This window comes from Pseudorasbora parva, chromosome 8, assembly GCF_024679245.1.
Source record: "Pseudorasbora parva isolate DD20220531a chromosome 8, ASM2467924v1, whole genome shotgun sequence".
NCBI lineage: Eukaryota > Metazoa > Chordata > Actinopteri > Cypriniformes > Gobionidae > Pseudorasbora > Pseudorasbora parva.
This window is the reverse complement of record NC_090179.1, coordinates 16,614,654-16,633,047: the sequence shown is the minus strand read 5'-3', so window position 1 is coordinate 16,633,047 and position 18,394 is coordinate 16,614,654. Positions and strand designations below refer to the sequence as shown.

At 39.7% G+C, this 18,394-nt stretch overlaps 1 protein-coding gene across 7 annotated transcripts in view; it reads left to right on the top strand.

Annotated features, from left to right (window-relative positions):
* Nucleotides 1–18,394, top strand: part of robo2 (roundabout, axon guidance receptor, homolog 2 (Drosophila)) — a 606,500-nt gene that overhangs the window by 531,240 nt on the left and 56,866 nt on the right. For all 7 annotated transcript variants that reach the window (XM_067450218.1, XM_067450216.1, XM_067450219.1 and 4 more), the window contains 7 exons: nucleotides 6,014–6,150; nucleotides 7,915–7,926; nucleotides 10,500–10,624; nucleotides 12,427–12,598; nucleotides 16,699–16,904; nucleotides 17,916–17,997; nucleotides 18,086–18,251. In XM_067450218.1, coding sequence (XP_067306319.1) covers nucleotides 6,014–6,150; nucleotides 7,915–7,926; nucleotides 10,500–10,624; nucleotides 12,427–12,598; nucleotides 16,699–16,904; nucleotides 17,916–17,997; nucleotides 18,086–18,251 — 900 coding nt within the window. The remainder of the gene's footprint in view (nucleotides 1–6,013; nucleotides 6,151–7,914; nucleotides 7,927–10,499; nucleotides 10,625–12,426; nucleotides 12,599–16,698; nucleotides 16,905–17,915; nucleotides 17,998–18,085; nucleotides 18,252–18,394) is intronic.

Here is an 18,394-nt window from a genome sequence, read left to right as displayed (position 1 = left end):
AGGGCAATAATTAAGAAGTTCCAGTCAACTAAAGATGTTACGCATCTGCCTGGAATGTGTCTACACTTTCTTAATGTACTGTGAGGAGGAACGTTTGAGTGCACAAAGACTCTCCAAGAATCACAGATATAGAATCGCAGAGATAAGTTGAGTCTTGGACTCAGAAAGCAAAAAAAAAAAAAAAAAAAACTGATAATCACCACATGTTGTTTGGGAGGGTTTCAAGAAAAGTCCATCTTGATCATCCAGAAACAAACTCCATTTTCTCCAAACTCCACTCAAACATATTCAGTTGTCAGACGCGACTGGAAATTCATAAGGGTCCTGGTTCTGTGTTTAGATGAAACTATAAAAGAGCTTTTCGCAAACCTACCAGATGTGTTTGGTGTAAACAGGGATAATAAGTACCCCATACCCAAGGCTACAAATACTGCTGGATCTTTAATGTTCAGGGCCTATTTTTTATTTTATTTTTTTTGCTGGAGGTCCTGGACATCTTGTTCAGATACATGGTATCATGGATTTTAGCAAATATCAACAGATAAAACATTTTTTTAAAACCCGACAGCCTCGGCTAGAAATCTCCTAGGCCATCAGGACAATGATCCAAAACAAACATCAATATATATATATATATATATATATATATATATATATATATATATATATATATATATATATATATATATATATATATATATATATATATATATATATATAAAAGAGCAATATTCTGAAATAGTATTACAATTTAATATAACTAAAAATATAATATGAAATATATATATATATATATATATATATATATATATATATATATATATATATATATATATATATATATATATATATATATATATATAAAAGAGCAATATTCTGAAATAGTATTTCAATTTAATATAACTAAATATATAATATGATCTATTTCAGAATATTGCTCTTTTGTCATATTTTTGATCAAATAAATGCAGCCTTGGTGAGCAGAAGTGACTTCTTTCAAAAACATTAAATAAATCTTACCCCGAATTTATATAAAAGGTAGTGTATATATGAAGGATAAAAATAATTGCTCAATTTCAGGTGTTTTTATGGCATTTCATGTTTCATCCAAAAATGAACAAAAAAAAAAAAAAAAACGGTGTTAACATGTCCAAAACCCACAGTAAAACCACGGCACTTTTTTATAATTGAATGATTTGTTGAAATATTCTGCGAGTTTCTGATATTCTGATAAGTATTAAAATAAATATTCGAAACCGCATGAGTGATTGAAACCGCTCCAAACACGTGTGTGTCCTCAGCCAGCAGATAAGGATACGAGCAGCGGTTGTGTTTGAGTGCTATCATGCCTTGTTTGTTTGTCTGTGTGTGTGATATGGTGCAGGTCACCGGCCCACATGCTCTCACAACAAGCGCGCAGACAAAATAAACCATCGCGTCTCTGTGTACTTTTCAGCATTTTCCATATCTGCACAGGTTTCAAAGTACTCCTTTTCAGCAATTATGAAAGGCCACTGATTTCATAGTTTCGAATGGCAGAATATGTACTGTAATATGGGCTCTAAAACTGATGTGGTTGAATTTTTATCCGTTTATTGTTAGTTCATTGATGTTATTCGTCACAATTATATTCTGCTCTGTAGTGCCCAAATTCTACATGTAATAAAGTCGTAAAGATTAAGATATAATTGCTTTACCATGTTTCTTTCATCAGTTCACAAACGTCGCTCTGTGCATTTCCGTGAAGACTTTTCTTGGTTTATTAGTTTTGTAAGAAACAATTAGATTAATCTACATTATTCAGCTGTCAGTTAAAACACACATAGTAATTAATTCAGCGAGTGCGACAATCAGTGTATCTGTCAGGTAATAATTCAACACGCTTCTTCTCTTTTCTTTCCAAGAAGCATATCAAGAAATTAATTAGGTTTCGAGAAAGAAACAATGACAATCTAATAATTAAATAACTCGCAGTCGTGAGGCACGTAATTACCACAAGACCCAGACTAGGCAAAACACGTGGTCTTATTTTATTTCCTGTCTCTGAAACGCCAGATTATTTTAATTTTGACATTCTCAGCCGTCGCCCGTTGTGCAGTCACTTGTAGGCTATTTTCCTCATCGGCTCGCTCTCTCCTGATTATGTAGATTTCTGACTTCAAAGAGCTCGCGTGTGTGGTAGATAACGGGTTGGCAACCAGTTGACCTTCAGGTTATACAATCACACAGACACACACACACACACACATGCAACAGGCTAACCCATAAACGCAATGTTTTCGTAACATTTAAATGGTGAAAACCTTTGGAGAAGGCATCGGATTCGAACAGCAAATCTTTTTCTTGTCAATGTTGAATTCTCTTGCAAGCTTCTGCTGCTGTCAGGAGGCCTGTGCTGTTCATACAGAGATGAGATATGAACTCATTAGCTTGTCAAAGTAACACCAGGCCATTTGGCGCAGACTTTCACAGCAACTCTGAGCTCCAAGTACGAATTAACAAGGAAAAGACACTCAAAAGCTGTGTCTGCAAATGTTTACACCCCAAATCTGTCAGCTACGCATGCCACGTAATATGTGTGCGTGTGTTGTTTAGAGACCAATGGAGTGTAGTGTATCCTCAGCATTGCCTTGCTTCATGTGTAATTGCATTCCTCTCCTAATAGAGAACAGATCTAGCTCAGAGAGGAAGCACATACAGAGCGCTACTGTTTCTGTAAGTGTGTGTGTGCGTGCGTGTGTGTGTGTGTGTGCGTGTTTGTCATTTTTTACTAGGCTTGTTTCATGCAATATTTAGTCTTAGTGGTTGAAAATCTGATTAGCATCTATTTAAGTTGTTTCTTTAATCTCTCTTTAATCTCTTACCTCTCTCTCTCTCTCTCTCTCTCTCTCTCTCTCTCTCTCTCTCTCTCTCTCTCTCTCTCTCTCTCTCTCTCTCTCTCTCTCTCTCTCTCTGTATCCAATCATGTCAGACTTTGCCTCAAGCTGTGACAGAAAGACATAGGATACATCGGAGTGTTTAGCTTCTGTGCAGTGTCATTCTCCTTCCGTTTTTTTATTCTAACAGTATCAGCTTTATTCTCCCAAACTTGACATGAACCTGGACTCTTTATGACCTTACATATATGATTAGATTTTATCAGGATATCCCTAATATATATAATAAAAAATAATAATATGCAATACTTTAGTACGTTAGTATTTTCACCCCCTAAAAAATGTTTTTAGGCGAAACATTTAGATGACAATTAATGGAAAATAAATGTTTGAAAATGTAAACTGATATTACCTACTGACACACTGTTGCAAAATATATAAATAACTGGCTTAACATTTTTTAACATAACATTATAACCTCTGTTGGTCCCCTCTTTGCTACCAAAAAAACCCTGACCCATCGAGGCATGGACTCGAACTCTGAAGGTGTGCTTTGGTATCTGGCACCTAGATATTAGCAGCAGATCATTTAAGTCCTGAAAAAAGGTTCAGGAATATGGAGTCCAAGGCAACACCTCAAACTCATTGTTGTGCTCCTCAAACCATTCCTGAACCTTTTTTGCTTTGTGGCAGGACACATTATCCTGCTGAAAGAAGCCACAGCCACCAGGGAAAACCGTTTCCATGAAAGGGTGTACATGGTCTGCAACAATGCTTAGGTAGATGGTACGTGTCAAAGTAACATCCACATGGATGGCAGGACACAGGTTTCACAGCAGAACATTGCCCAAAGCATCATGCCTCCACCAGCTTGACTTCACTCTTGACCATCCACCTGATGTAAAAGAAAACGTGATTCCTCAGACCAGGTAACCTTCTTCCATTGCTCAGTGGTCCAGTTCAGATGCTCACGTGCCCACTGGGGTCAGCATGGTCATACACATAAAACTGCAGTGAACTGTATTCTGACACCTTTCTATCAGAACCAGCCTTAACTGCTTGAGCAATTCGAGCTTCAGTAGATTGTCTGTTTGATCGGATCACACCGGCCAGCCTTCGCATGTGTATCAATGAGCCTTGGCCACCCATGACCCTGTTAACGACACCAATGTTCCTTCCTTGGACCACTTTTGATAGATACTGACCACTGCAGACCGGGAGATACTTTTTGGAGATGCTCGGAGATATATATATATATATATATATATATATATATATATATATAGCAGCACACATTCTGTGACTTGATTCTGTATAAAAAAACAGTCTGTTGAAGAATAAGAAACAGTCTGGTCTTATTGGTCATCATGTCAGGGATCCTGTCTCCAGCGCCACATGGCGTGCTCTCTGAGCCCTGCTTCCTGTGGAAGGGCGTATCTAGAGTGATAGACAGCAGACAGAGGGTTGTCTAGCTGTCAGACAAAAAGCTCTATGGCACAACGCCCTCTCACACTTGCTCACAGACTCGCATATATACACTCCAGAAATCCCAATTATAGCAACATACTACAAAGAAGACCAACCTGCAAGGCCTGTCAACTTCTCAGCCACACTTTCACCTCACACACATACTCACACACAGCTCATCACCTTTGGCTGTCAGTTTCCAGGACATAGTGCTCCTGAAGTACATAGGAGCTGCCAGTGAGGTGCAGATCAATAAGGCTGGATTCTACATCTCAAATCCTTCTCTCTCAGTCTGACCTGGAACCGGCCTGTTTCTCTGATTAGCTCCCAGATACACCCACCTCTCTCACACACACATTCGAACGCCTCATAAATATTGGAAGCATCAGCGGTTCCAGTTGAAAGCCTCCTCCTTCTCTGTAGACTGCGTGTCATTGTTGAATAATTGATCTTTTGCTGTCAGCAATAAAATAAAAATGCAGTTTCTATACAGTGCTCTTTCTGAATATTCTAGGTTTTCTTTATCTGGTATTGTAAATAGCATCTGCTATGATGCATTGTTCATTTTAATGGACACACAATTGTCATTGTTTTATATTCGCTACATATTTAAACACTGAATGTTAATCAAATGTGAGTTGGTGATAGTTTTTTATTTCATAAGATAGTTTTGGTATGTCCTATGCATTATGATATATGATTCAATTTTCAGAAGTCATTCTGAAGTCATCCTTCAGAAATCACACTAATATGTAGATTTGATGCTTTTGTTTTAGTATTTAAAAGAACAGCATTTATTTTAAATCAATTGTCTATATACTATAAAGGTCTTTACTATCACTTTTGATCAATTTTAATGTTTATTATATATATAATAAACATTAAATATGTATATATATATATATGTTGTATATATATATATACTATAATAGACATAACATTTTAGCTTTTTGCTCAGTTTATTTAAATAAAATTAGCTTAACACATTAGCTTAATACATTAAATGAAATTAAATGTACAAAATGTTAAATTAACCTAAACCATTTGTGTTGGGATTACAGGAATCATTTTTGATGCCCTGAATGAACTGGGCAGTGTATTTCTAGTTCCCAGCATGCTTTGCATAGGGATGGGTCAGGAGAGTAAATGTTGAAATTAAGTGCTGTTTAATGTGTTTTTTAGTGAAGGAAAAGATTTGTTAAAATTTGATGTTATATTTAACAGTTATATTTGACATTTAAAAGTTGTATGATGTTTTAAGGTTACCATTATGCTGAAGTGTAGACCTTGTGGCCTAAGCTATGCTGTTCGCAATGAGCTGTAACTGCTAATGCCTGTTATGAGAAACTAGTGATCTTACTTGATCACTTGCATGCTACAGATTTTACACTTAGCATGTGACCAAGTGTTGGATTGACTACCATATTAGTTTCTATAGAAATAAATACACAAAATTATTGTGACACTACTGTTCCCACAGTCTAGATAAAGTAATCAATTCTACACCTCTGTATCATTCTTTATCAGACAGGAATACACTATTTGTTTTAGTAGTCTTAACTAAATTAATTTAGGTTCATGCAACAAGATTAAAACATTTCATTTTATTTTATTTTTGAGTTCATGTATACATATGTTTATATATCATCATCTGTTCATATGTGTTTCAGGTATGATATTAAATATGATAAAGATGACTATGTGCTGAGGATAAAGAAGGCAGCAGCGAGTGATGAAGGAACCTTCACCTGTGTAGCGGAGAACCGAGTGGGCAAAACAGAGGCGTCCGCCACCCTCACGGTCAGAGGTCAGTTGAGTATCCAAGCCTACCAGAGAATTTCAGTCACACTGCTTACAACTTTAGAGCCCGACAGAGGGTTGGTTGCCTTCAAAAATGTGCGGATCATCAAAATGTTTTAACCAACTCATGCAATCAGCTTGGTCGAATGCTTTTGATTGCATCATTGACTTCTGATTACTGTTTTTGATTACTTGATTATAATTATTGATTGCTGAAATCCTAACCCCAGCCCCCACTGAAGGGGAATAAATACATTTAAATAAATAAAATATATATTATATATGTAATATATAAAAATATATATATATATTTTTTTTTTTCTTACTTTGGCAAATAAAATCAAATTATTGCATCTCAGAAGCCCAACAGTGTGTTTGTGCTGACCCGGGTTATTTGACTCTATCTTAAGGTTTCCCTTTACTGGAAATCAATAGCGGTATAATGTATTTTGGTGTAGTCTCAGTCTAAAAGAGTTAGATAACCTCCTGACGGATCTCAAATGAACTCCTGATGTGTAATTTAGGTGGGGAGTGAGCTTGCCCTGAGCACCAATGCTTTTTTATTATTTACACACCCTAGAATGGAGGCCACCAACCCCCTGCACACACATAAACACACACTATCTCTGCGGTTCCACTGTGGCACTCCGGCCCGTACCAGCGAAACCATTTCACAGTTTACTGGTGCAGACCGACCTCGGAAAGCCCAGCTCGGGTGGGCAAGGTTAATAATTTTTTTTTTTTTTTTTGCCATAATCTCCCTTTCTCCCCTTCCACCTCTTCTCCCTCTCCCTTCTCTTCTCACCACATTAAATAAAACTGCTAAGATGCTCTGCGGAGGGCTTTAAACCCTCACATGGGGGGTTTTGATGGCCTTCAGAAGGGGGCTGGAGCTGCCAATGGAGACAGCCGTCAATTTTCAGCCCTTTTGAAAGCAGGATTTACAAGCGGGCAGAGTTCAGCCGTGAAGAGATGTGTGGGGATGCAGATGGAGGGGTTTTACACAGGCTCCCTTTTGAGAGAGAGAGAGCGATAGAGGAAGGAAGGAAGGAAGGAAGGAAGGAGAGGACAGCACTCTGAGCATGATTGCTCCCTCTTAATGTCAATATGGCATCAGCCTCCTCGACAGCTCACTGCTGCATTAAATATGAACTGCTTTTTTTTGTCAGCTAGTTTCTTCTGGCCATTCTGTCAATATTGTCCACATTCTGTTTTGTCAGTTCGGCTTTCTCACTGAGAGCTGTGTATATAGACCTAATTATTGCAGGTGAAGCAGATCTCATAGCCTGAATTTTATCCCGGACAAGCCCCCATTTTTAATGGCTTCATATGAAAATGAATTCCTGTCAGTTAAGGAGGAGAGATAAGAATGCTGATTTTGCTTTTCTTAGCTCTCCATATCCTCACACGATAAAAAAAAACAAAAAACATTTTATTATTTTCCCACCAGGTGGCGCTACTCCGGGTTAACAATTTTGTGTTTTTTTTTTTTTTTTTATAATTTTTTATTAAGATTTCAGTCCACATCTAAGTTGAAAATTAAAGCAGATTTCTCCTCTCCTCCTTGCATCTCTGCTGTGGAATCTGTTTCCACCGACCAATGGCGTGCTCAAATGATGTGCCCAAAAAAAACACATTGCCATTGTTCATTCTGAATTTAATTTATTTTGTTCTTAATTCTTTTAACTTTCTTCTTTGTTCGTCCTTTCTGTTTGTGTTTGTCTTTTGTTCATTTTTTGTTGTCGTCACTCCACCATTGTTGTGTCTTCAGCTCGCCCTGTCGGTAAGTACCCATCCCAGTCACTCCTTCATTCTGCATGTGTTCCCTCTGCCTTCTGTGCTTCTTCCTCCCTTCCTGCTACACACACACACACACATTTAATGTGGTGGCTCAACTTACCCTGTAGCGGTTCAGTATTTTCCTGATGATCTTGCCTAGCTCTAGCTCTTAACTAAGGTAACAAAGTAGAGCTGTATGCTGTACTAACCTGTGGCTTTACTAACCACCTTTATTATAGGACTTTTGTGATAGTACTGCTTAAAACGCTTACTAGATGAGTGTGATGAGTGTGTGATATTTTAAAACGTGTGGCTTCTGCTTAATGGAGGTCATTCAGAATCCATTCCTGAAACACGCACAACCATCTGGGCATACTTGCTGAGTTGAAATACTTCGAAACTCTGTGTTCCAGTGGGTCTTCGATTAGTCATGTCAGTTTCTGTTTATTTTTCTGTCTGTGTGTGCATTTCGGAGAGAGTGTGCATGCTTTTCTTCCCCCTGTTGTTATCATGTGTGTTTACTTACAGCTCTCAGAAGTGTGTTTAGTCGTGAACTATCTCCATGTGGAGCAGATGTGCTATGTCATGAATTAAATATAGGAGCTGATCAGCTATTCTGCACTTACAGGGCCGCGTTTCCCCTGCAGACACTTCCCAAAAGAGCCCGGCTTGTGTATTATTCACACAACACACATGCATTAAATAATATAGCAGAGATGCAATCAAATGCAATCACAGTTTATTTATGACTAGCTTTGTTCTACTCTTTAGAACCCTCTGTGGAACAAATAGACTTGGGATGTGGCTTTGTATGAGTGTTTTCCTCCCCTCTTAGCCAAAAAGGAGTTTACCACTCAACTACACAATGAAGTTGAGCGTCCAAGTCATTAAACAATCACTTTAAGTGAGTGGCATCGGTAAATGCCCATCTTTTATGCGAACTCCACTGAAAAAAAAAGTAGAATTAAACCGGGCCAATCTGTGATTTAAAGCCTTTGTGTGATGCCCAAAGTCGCAGAAGTGCCCACGCCACCGTGCGCCCAGATTGGGAAGCCTGTAAATCTGCCGCCATCTGTAACTTGCCTGAATGTGTCAGCCTTAGTCAAGTACAGCCTCACAAAAGAGGGATCAGCCACATAAATCACAAACACTTGCAGACTTCTCTTGTCCACAGTTGCCAGCTGCACAGGCAGTGGAGGGGCTCATTTAGGGATCAGAATGAAGGGGAGAGTGTTTTTCCGTGGTCAGACCTTTTCTTTTTGTAGATGGATGTACCGTGAGTAATGGTTCCCCTGCTAAACGAACTCAACTGTTTGGAGTCCTGCATCTAGATTTATTGTTGCGGCTACAAGTATAAAACGAATACACTGTCAAAATGGTCAAATTATGTGATAGTTGTTGTTTTTGGTCCAAATTCATGACTTCTTTGAAACTGACTGAAAAGTATCAACTTTTAATAATAGTAGTAAGTTGTGTTTATTTTTGCTCGGTTAAAAATGATTGATTGTAGGGTCACAGTCCAGAGTTTCTCGCAGAAGAAAATCATTCTTTTATTTAGGTCAGCTAAAACATTTATTTCTCAAAATAAAAACCTTTGCTCCATCCTTGAAACTCCCTAACTGTATGTTCTCCAGTGAGAGTTACCACTCTGCAATAACATTTTATCTTCTCACAAGCTCCAGCTGCCATTCCCTGCCTTTGAAGACTCCGATGAACCTTTTTTAGATGAGTGGTGCCCTAACCTTCTCATTAAGGAGAAAGTAGCATTGACTCAATGTCAAGGGGAAACTTTGGATCCCTGTTCCTGAATTCTGAAGCCATTTTAAGGTCAGGTTAGACAGGGAAAGTAGGGAAGGTGGCACTTTTAATTGGTTTATTTGAATGTGCTCTGCAGGAACGTTGGCTGAGTTTCTGTGCCGGGTGAGTTGAGAGGTTAAAAATAATTCGCTAAGTGTGACGCATACGGCGGGAGAAATGTATCGTTTTTGTGAGAACTTGACCCAAGTTGGCACTCAGAATAGAGAACGATGTCCATTAAAATACCAACAGCCAGTTTGATGTTTTCCAAGCTTGTCCAGCTTGTGACCTCTGCTTGTCTTCAGGAATAGAAACTGCTTTGTGTTCTTAGAGTAAATCGAGTCAAGCATTTAAAGCCACTTACAAAAGGAGGTCTAACGCAGGTTCACGGTGTGATGTCCTCACATAGCTTCTCCTCTCCGTGTGTCCTGACCGGAATGACCCACCCTTCCCTCTGGTGTTGTGACCGCAGCACGGCCGTGTCTGAAAGCTGCCCGTCATTCATTCAGTGCCGCCATCTGCGGGCTCACCTGGATGAATGGCTTCCTGTGGTTGCTGTTGCTGTCCTTGCTGTTTGTGGTCAAAGCAAACAGATAAACCAAGAGGCCGAATGCTGTCGGAAACGGGCTGATGCATGGAAGCTCTGTCTCGGTGACCTCGGCGGTCAATGCCTGTGGATGCTTGACCCTCCCAATGACTGCCAGTGATCAGCGTGTGTGTGTGTGTCTTTGTGTGTCTGGGGGTATGGTGTAACGTTCGTGTCTTTGGTTCTTGACTCAGCTGCACCTCAGTTCGTGATCAGGCCGCGGGATCAGATCGTAGCGCAGGGACGGACTGCCAGTTTCCCCTGTGAGACGAAAGGGAACCCACAACCAGCGGTCTTCTGGCAGAAAGAAGGAAGTCAGGTAAGAGCACATGTTTCTCTTTTTAAAGGCCCACTGAAGTGCCTTGAAATGCACAACATTATTCAATGTGTTGATGTAATTTCCACTGAAACAGGAAGACAGAACATATCGAACAGCTCTTCCCCTTTTTTAAAATAGCCAAATAGTGTTCATTTATCTCACAGATGGGCCAGAGCCATTCAGCTCAGTAAATCTCAGTTTCCTTATATTCTTTAACCGTTTCTCCTCCATATTGCTTTAAAATATAACATTTTGTGCAGACTTTAAATGTCTCCGATACGTTTTCTGGCATTCTGAATCGTTCCCTAACCCCTGTATAATGCTCTGTGCCATTCATCGTGTAGAAAATAGTAAATGTGTGAACAAATAACATTTTTAGCTGCATCTTCAGAGTCTATTTATAATGTAGGGGGCGGGACCCTTCAGATTCTAGAGGAGCATTTGATTGGACAGAAAATGTGATGAGATGAAATGCAGGGTGATGTCATTAAAATCATTGATCCATATTGCCGAAGTTAGAGACTATACGTTTTAAATGCCTAATATGTCTTCTAAATGTGAATTGTGTCATTGTTTTGGGGCACACTAGCTTATAGATAACATAAGACAAGACTAATATATTCATACTAAAAGCCAACAAACTTGGGAACCTACTCTTATTTTTTTGTTGAAGTTTTAAGCTACTGGTTACCATATATGTGCTCTATGGATACTGACACTAACTAACTGAACAAATTCCTTAAACTTATATTAAAGAAGGGATACAAGTAGGGCTGAGCAACCAAGCAACCACCCAAAAGACCTTAGAAACCTCATATCAGCTTTCTGGCAACCACCATATAGCATTGTAGCTGTTTAAGAGTTTTAGCATGTGCAAGCTAGTTGAAAGTAGACTATTTAATTTTGAAATATAAGAGGATTTGAGCCTTAATCCCTATATTAAATGCAATATAACACTTTATGTTACTCGTTCTGTCCTACTATTCCTCTCTTAAGTAAGATATGAAGGTATTTGTTAAAAGGCAAAATGAAAGCAGTTATTGAGTCATTAGCGCTGAGAGAAGCCTCTCAGTCACACTTGAGGATAATGGACCCAACATCTATCATGTGTGAGAGGCTAATTAAAAAAAGAGCAAAAGAAAGAAAGAAAAAACATCATTTGGAGCATAATTTGGAGCATTAAAGTCATTAGGTGTAATTGAATCCGGCTAATGCCTTTCGTTTTCTGTCGGTCAGCTATGAGGACTCAGAAATCAAAAGAGAGAGAGAGAAATGAAAGGAAGAGTAGCGAGATCTCAAGGATATAAAACCTGAGGTAAATGCGAGGGCTCTGTCAATGACGGCCATTAATGAACCCAGCTTGTTATCTGCCGTAATTAGCAAACTGGCTAAACCGGCGGCTGGTGGTGAATTAGCTTTGAATCACCTGGCCTCCCCCCTTTGCAACTGATTTTATTTCAGACCCGACAGCCATGTCAGACAGAGTGAGTAAACAACGCAGCCCAAAGCAATTACTGGAGACATTTGGACACAATGGATACTCCCAGTCAGGGGTTAGCATACTGCTTAGCAAGAGCTCTATCTTCGGTGTTCCCCACAATTTTGAAAATTTTAAGTCATGCCGCCATAATTCCTTTCGGAAATTGATCATTTGTATAGTTGAAAATACTGATAATTTACCACCTGTAATGCTAAATTGTTTTCCCTGGTGTGTTTTTATTCAAAGAAATAGTGGGTTTTAGGTAGATCATTTTCTGGAAATGCTCTTAACACTTTGTTTCTTGTTTTCTTTGTTTGTGTAGAACCTATTGTTTCCAAACCAACCGCAGCAACCCAACAGTCGTTTCTCTGTGTCGCCCAGTGGAGATCTGACCATCACGGCAGTGCAGCGGGCAGACGCGGGGTACTATATCTGCCAGGCCCTGACGGTGGCGGGCAGCATCCTGGCCAAAGCACAGCTTGAGGTCACAGACGGTAAGCACTGGGGCGAATTGGACCATAACAGGGCTTTGGGAATCTGGATGGATTATTACCTAGCTGGTGTTGCATTCAGCTTCTTTGTTTTTAGTTTTAAGTAATTGTTCAGTAATTTTCAAATAAGACCTGATTTAATTTTTTTTTTTATTTTTGAAATCATTTGTTTATTTTGAATTTTTTTGGCATATTTATCTTTTTATTTATATATATATATATATATATATATATATATATATATATATATATATATATATATATATATATATATATTGAATTAAAGGATGTTTCAAAAGAACCCCATTTCTTCCACCCATGATTTATTAACAATGTTGCATTATACTGCAATTATAAAAACACTTACATAATAATCTGAATGAAATGGCACTTTATTATTTATGTTTTTAAATGTAATATTTTAAAGGGGATTGGTTAAGCCTGTGTGTTAATTAGTTCGCTCTCTACGATTCGCCGTCGCTCTCTTTTCACCACTCTTTCATTCTCCCTCATTCATATGTCAGCCTACATTTTTTTCACACCTGACACAAACGAAGGCCTCAATATCCCCATACAAAAGTACAGGCGGAAAGATAAATGTCATATGAAAACCACTTCTGTTGCCTCTGAATCCACATTAAGAGCTGAATTGGAATGTGGCCTTGAGCTCTCCCCGCTCTGCATTGATTCTGCCTCGCTATGTGAAATGAATAGCAAGCCTGACGACCCTGAATTCTGCACGCGTTTGAATATTACAGGAGCACGTCTGTGTGAACTTTTCTTGACAGAAGGAAAACTTCATTTCAGCTCGAGAAGGGAGTGAAAACAGCCGTCCTTGAAAACTTCAGATACTGATGATGGAAAAATTGCTTTGGCAACAAAGCGTGTTTTGAGTTGTGCAAGACTTTTACTTAGAAGGGAAAAAGTAGCAAAAGTCAGTTTGTACGAACTTTTCAACTACATATTTAGTCTAACAATATAATGTAATTCTTTTAAAAGGTGACGGCTACGTTTGACAGCAAAGCATATAAATTAACCAAACTTGTCTGAAAATCCGCATATGACCTAGACTGCTGTAAACAGCTCTTACTCAGAATGTAATTGTGTGTGAGATGCTGTGCAGGATGACAGAGAAGAGAGATGACAGGAACGAAAGAGGAAGAGGGTCACGGCCACACCTGCGCTGAAGGAAGAGCATGATTTAGTGGCTGTTGAGGTGGCGAAGGGAGCCGGACAGGTTCAAGGAGAGATCTGATGAAAAATGGCTGCTGCCAGACGGCACCAAGGCCTTTGCTTCACTGTCCGAAACTGTCTCGTCAGATGAACATGAATTCCATCATGTCGCTCCAACCCGCATCATATTGTATCAGTCTTATTACACTCACACACAAACCACACATCCTAGTTGACACCGCTAGCCTGACGTAGTCATACTCAAATCTAGTCAGAATATGAGTCTGAAACTGCTCCATTGGGCTGTGATTATGGGGCGTGTTTCAACTGAACCAGGAAAGACATCATTTGGAGAGACCTACAACCAATCAGAGCAACGAAACGACGCATAAAGTTAGTTGTCAAATGTCAACAGAACTCAGATGCACTGTGTTGCCAAGTCCGCGTTTTTTTCTGCCGGTTGCTTTCTATGTCCGCGGGTTAAAGCGACCTCAGTTATGTGATATATAGACCCAGAAATGCAAATTTTAGCAGGCAATCTTGCCAAAATAACAACATTTTTACCCCCAAAACGTCATTATTTTCCGGAGAACCCTCTCGAGAAGCTATTGTTTAGGGCTAGTAGTTGCTGGGTTTTGTTTTAAAAACTTGGCAACCCTGTCTGCTCGTGCGCTGGTGTAAACGATCTTTGCCGGTGTTGTAAAAAAAATTATTTAAGGATACACAGAGTACTTACCAACATGATCCTCTTTGCAGAGAGAAATAGTGAAGGTGAATGCATATACAAACAAGTTCTCCGTTTAGCATTTGAATAAATTAAATCCAAGCGCATTTGATGACGAGGATGATTACGTTACTGTTTATCATCTGTCTGTCATCGTCTAAAGCCCGCCCTGATGATTTCATTGGTCCAAACAGTTTCTGTTCGGGTATAATTACTCCTCTATGGATCAAGTCCAGACCGAACCGCCCGAGCTCAAATGTTGTGGGCGGGGCTGAGTTCGACAGGCATCTAGACTAAGACGCCACAATAGTCAATAGTAGAATAAAAATTGTCTTATACTGCAGTTCTTTAGAAGATTATCATGTAATAAGAAACTTGAGGTGCTCATTTCTGTTCATCGTTTCCCTCCGGAAACATCCAACTCCTGGGAACATCCCTGTATCGAATGTGTCTTTTTAGCAGGGATGAGATCGGACCGATTTGAAACAACTGCTGTCTAGTCAGTGCAAATGCAACAGTGCAACACTAAAGACTCATTCTGTACAGATGATGCCGCTTTAATCCTAATACAGCCATTATGCTTCATCAGTCTCTATCTGTCTGCATATGCATCTCTGGGGTTTATGCTGGCCTGATGGATGTGCCTGCAAAGCACTCTTGGGTTTAACCTCCGTGCGGGGTAATCCACATTGATGAATTAGGATGGCAACTCTTCATCCCTGAGCCCAAATGAGGCATTCGGATGGAGATTTGGACAATATAAATACCATCCTTTATTCAGAGTGAGACGAATAGTAGCGCAAAAGAGAATGGAAGAAGACTGCATTTGAAGCTGTATTTAAGGGTTAGAGGTGCCGTCTGTAATTAGCACCCACCGGCTTTTACCTCATTAATTCACACCTGCTAATTAATATGTCCTCAGTGGGGCAAGGGACAGGACACGGCTGTGATTATTATATTATTATTAGTTAGATAAATAAATGGTTGGTGCCTCTCAAGGGGTGTTTGATGCCCTTTTGTATATCAGAAGACATCAAGGCCTACACCAGATTTATTATAATTTAAAATTTATATTTTTAATTGTAAGATATAAAATATCAGTACGCATAGAGATAGCTTCACAGGAAGCGAACAAAAACCCAAATGATTAACCCATCATTATAAATGTAACAAAGCAGAATACTGTGCTCTAGGATAGTGTGTTCGTGTTTTGAGAAGCAGTTTATGAGTCTGTCTTTGGGGCACATTCTCTTAGCCAGCATGAGATATTTAACCAACCACACTCGCTCTGATAGTCAGATGCATAGTAGTAATACATTAAGTTTTACAGAGTTTGGTTCCTAAATGAAGGATCCCAAGCACTAAATGGAAGTTACAAAACCACCTCACTGCCACATCAGTGAGCTAAAAACCAAGACTCAGCGTTTCTCCCAGTTTTTCCCAGAATGCTTGGGGGGTAGACACTGCCCTGTGGTGCAACCGCAAAATGTGCATATAACCCCGTTACGTCCAGGAATAAGGCAATCATGGCTTCATCCTGCTTCCTATGCCACACGGGCATAGCCACAATGTTAATGTTTCCGGACACTTTTAATGACAAGCATGTTCTTGCTGTCCTGTGCTAAAGCAACAGATGATGTAAGAAGGGCTGTTAGTGTCATGATGTCATCATCTGTGGAGAATATATTATTGTAGATGGACAAGCATGCTAATTGCTACCAATCTCCAATGTTTCCATTTCGGCAGTAAAAGTTGAAACCAACTCAAAGCCATGGCCTAGTTATTAGCACATGTGCTCCAGACTTGAGTCATTGCACTTACACAGGAAATGTTGTAGATCTGTTTGTTCCGGACACATTCTCACTCTCTCTTCCTAATTATTTCCTGTCTCCTCTCTTCTGTCGCTTTCCACATCCCAGTTTTCATGCATTCCCATAAAAATTGTGTGCAATATAATAGATGTCAGAATGCATCATCCATCCATCCATCCATCCATCCATCCATCCATCCATCCATCCATCCATCCATCCATCCATCCATCCATCCATCCATCCACCCATCCATCCATCTATCCATCCATCCATCCATCCATCCATCCATCCATCCATCCATCCATCCTCATGAATAAGATTTGAGATGCCTCCCTTCTAAAACTATAGGACCAATAAATGGGCTTAATCTTAAATAATTTTTCTCTCTTATTTAGTTTTGACCGACCGTCCTCCCCCCATCATCCGGCAAGGTCCAGCTAACCAGACTCTGGGTGTAGACAGTGTGGCTCTTTTGAGGTGCCATGCATCTGGAGAACCGGTTCCAACCATCAGTTGGCTGAAGGACGGGGTCAGTCTGCTTGGGAAAGACTCTCGTATGTCCCTGCAGGACCTCGGCAGCCTACAGATCAAGGGTTTACGGGTGAGTCTTAGCACTTTAGATAGATAGATAGATAGATAGATAGATAGATAGATAGATAGATAGATAGATAGATAGATAGATAGATAGGTAGATAGGTAGATAGGTAGATAGATAGATAGATAGATAGATAGATAGATAGATAGATAGATAGATAGATAGATAGATAGATAGATAGTCACCAATACATCTCTAATATGAATGTTCAGATGTGTATCTGTCATTTGTGTATTTCTAAGACCGTGTGTGTTTGATTGTGTGACTACCAGCTGTCAGAAACATCGCCGTCTAAGTGTGATGTATAAGCTTAGCGAAATTCAATCAGATATCGGTAAGACATAACAGAGACGGGCAGAGGGAATCATATTGCATTACGGGGATGAATGGGAAATATTGATTTTGGTAAATTGTTTGATACTATCACTTAGGGATACGACAGCTCTCCCAAGAATCATTTACGGAAGCCTGGACGGGTTCCAGCTGCACACACATTTGCACATGCACGCACAAACAAACACACTTTTAGGGCCATATTGAATTTAAAGTCCCCAAGCCCTCCCCGTCAGCTCGGGATGGAATAGCCATTATGCCTGACAGTGCTGCCCACCTCTGACATTTTATCTAATAAATGGAGGCGAGGCATCCTGATGAAAGGCAACAAACAACAGGGAGATCGTCCCAGAAAGGTAGAGAAGGGGGGATATGCGCCAGCTGTCAACGGTCCAGAGGGTTTCAGCGACTACTCCTTTAAATGAATTAGTCTTCCTCTCATTGCGGTTAGTGGGTGGGTTTGTGAATTTGCCAGCAAGGATAAAAGCTGGCTGAAGGGTGCAGAATAGAATATATCTACCCCATTAATGTCAACGCTTTAGCCGAACCGGACTTGCTCAAGGATACCATCTCCCTGGGATCGAAAGCTTTTGCTTACTGTGAATTGAATTGAGTAGCCGTTTAGTGAGTTCACAATTCATGAAGATATAAAGAGCAAGGAATGTATTTGTTTCTATCTTTCAGCTCTCCGATTCTGGTATCTATACTTGTGTGGCGGCAAGTTCTAGCGGGGAAACATCTTGGAGTGCTTTTTTGGAAGTCAAAGGTACTTTGTGCAACTTTTGCTTTTTATGTAATGCATTCTTCCAGTAACGTCCTGATTTTCTTTAATTTGCTTAATGTTCTCTCTTCAGAGTCCGGTAGTCTAGTTGTAGTTAAAGACCGGGATGAGAACGAGCTCCCAGGTCCTCCTTCCAAACCTCAGGTCACAGACGTCACTAAAAACAGCGTGTCATTGTCCTGGCAGCCTGGCCTTCCTGGAGCGTCACCCATCTCATCATATGTTATTGAGGCTTTCAGGTAGGAATTTTGTCATGATTTAGCTGTTCCTTAAGTTGTTTTGGAATTGAATTGTACCTTGCTCAATCAAATCAGACTTTAAAGTAGATGCTATTTTGCATTTGACACATACACAACTGAGGATGCGAGGGGTTGTTGTCTAA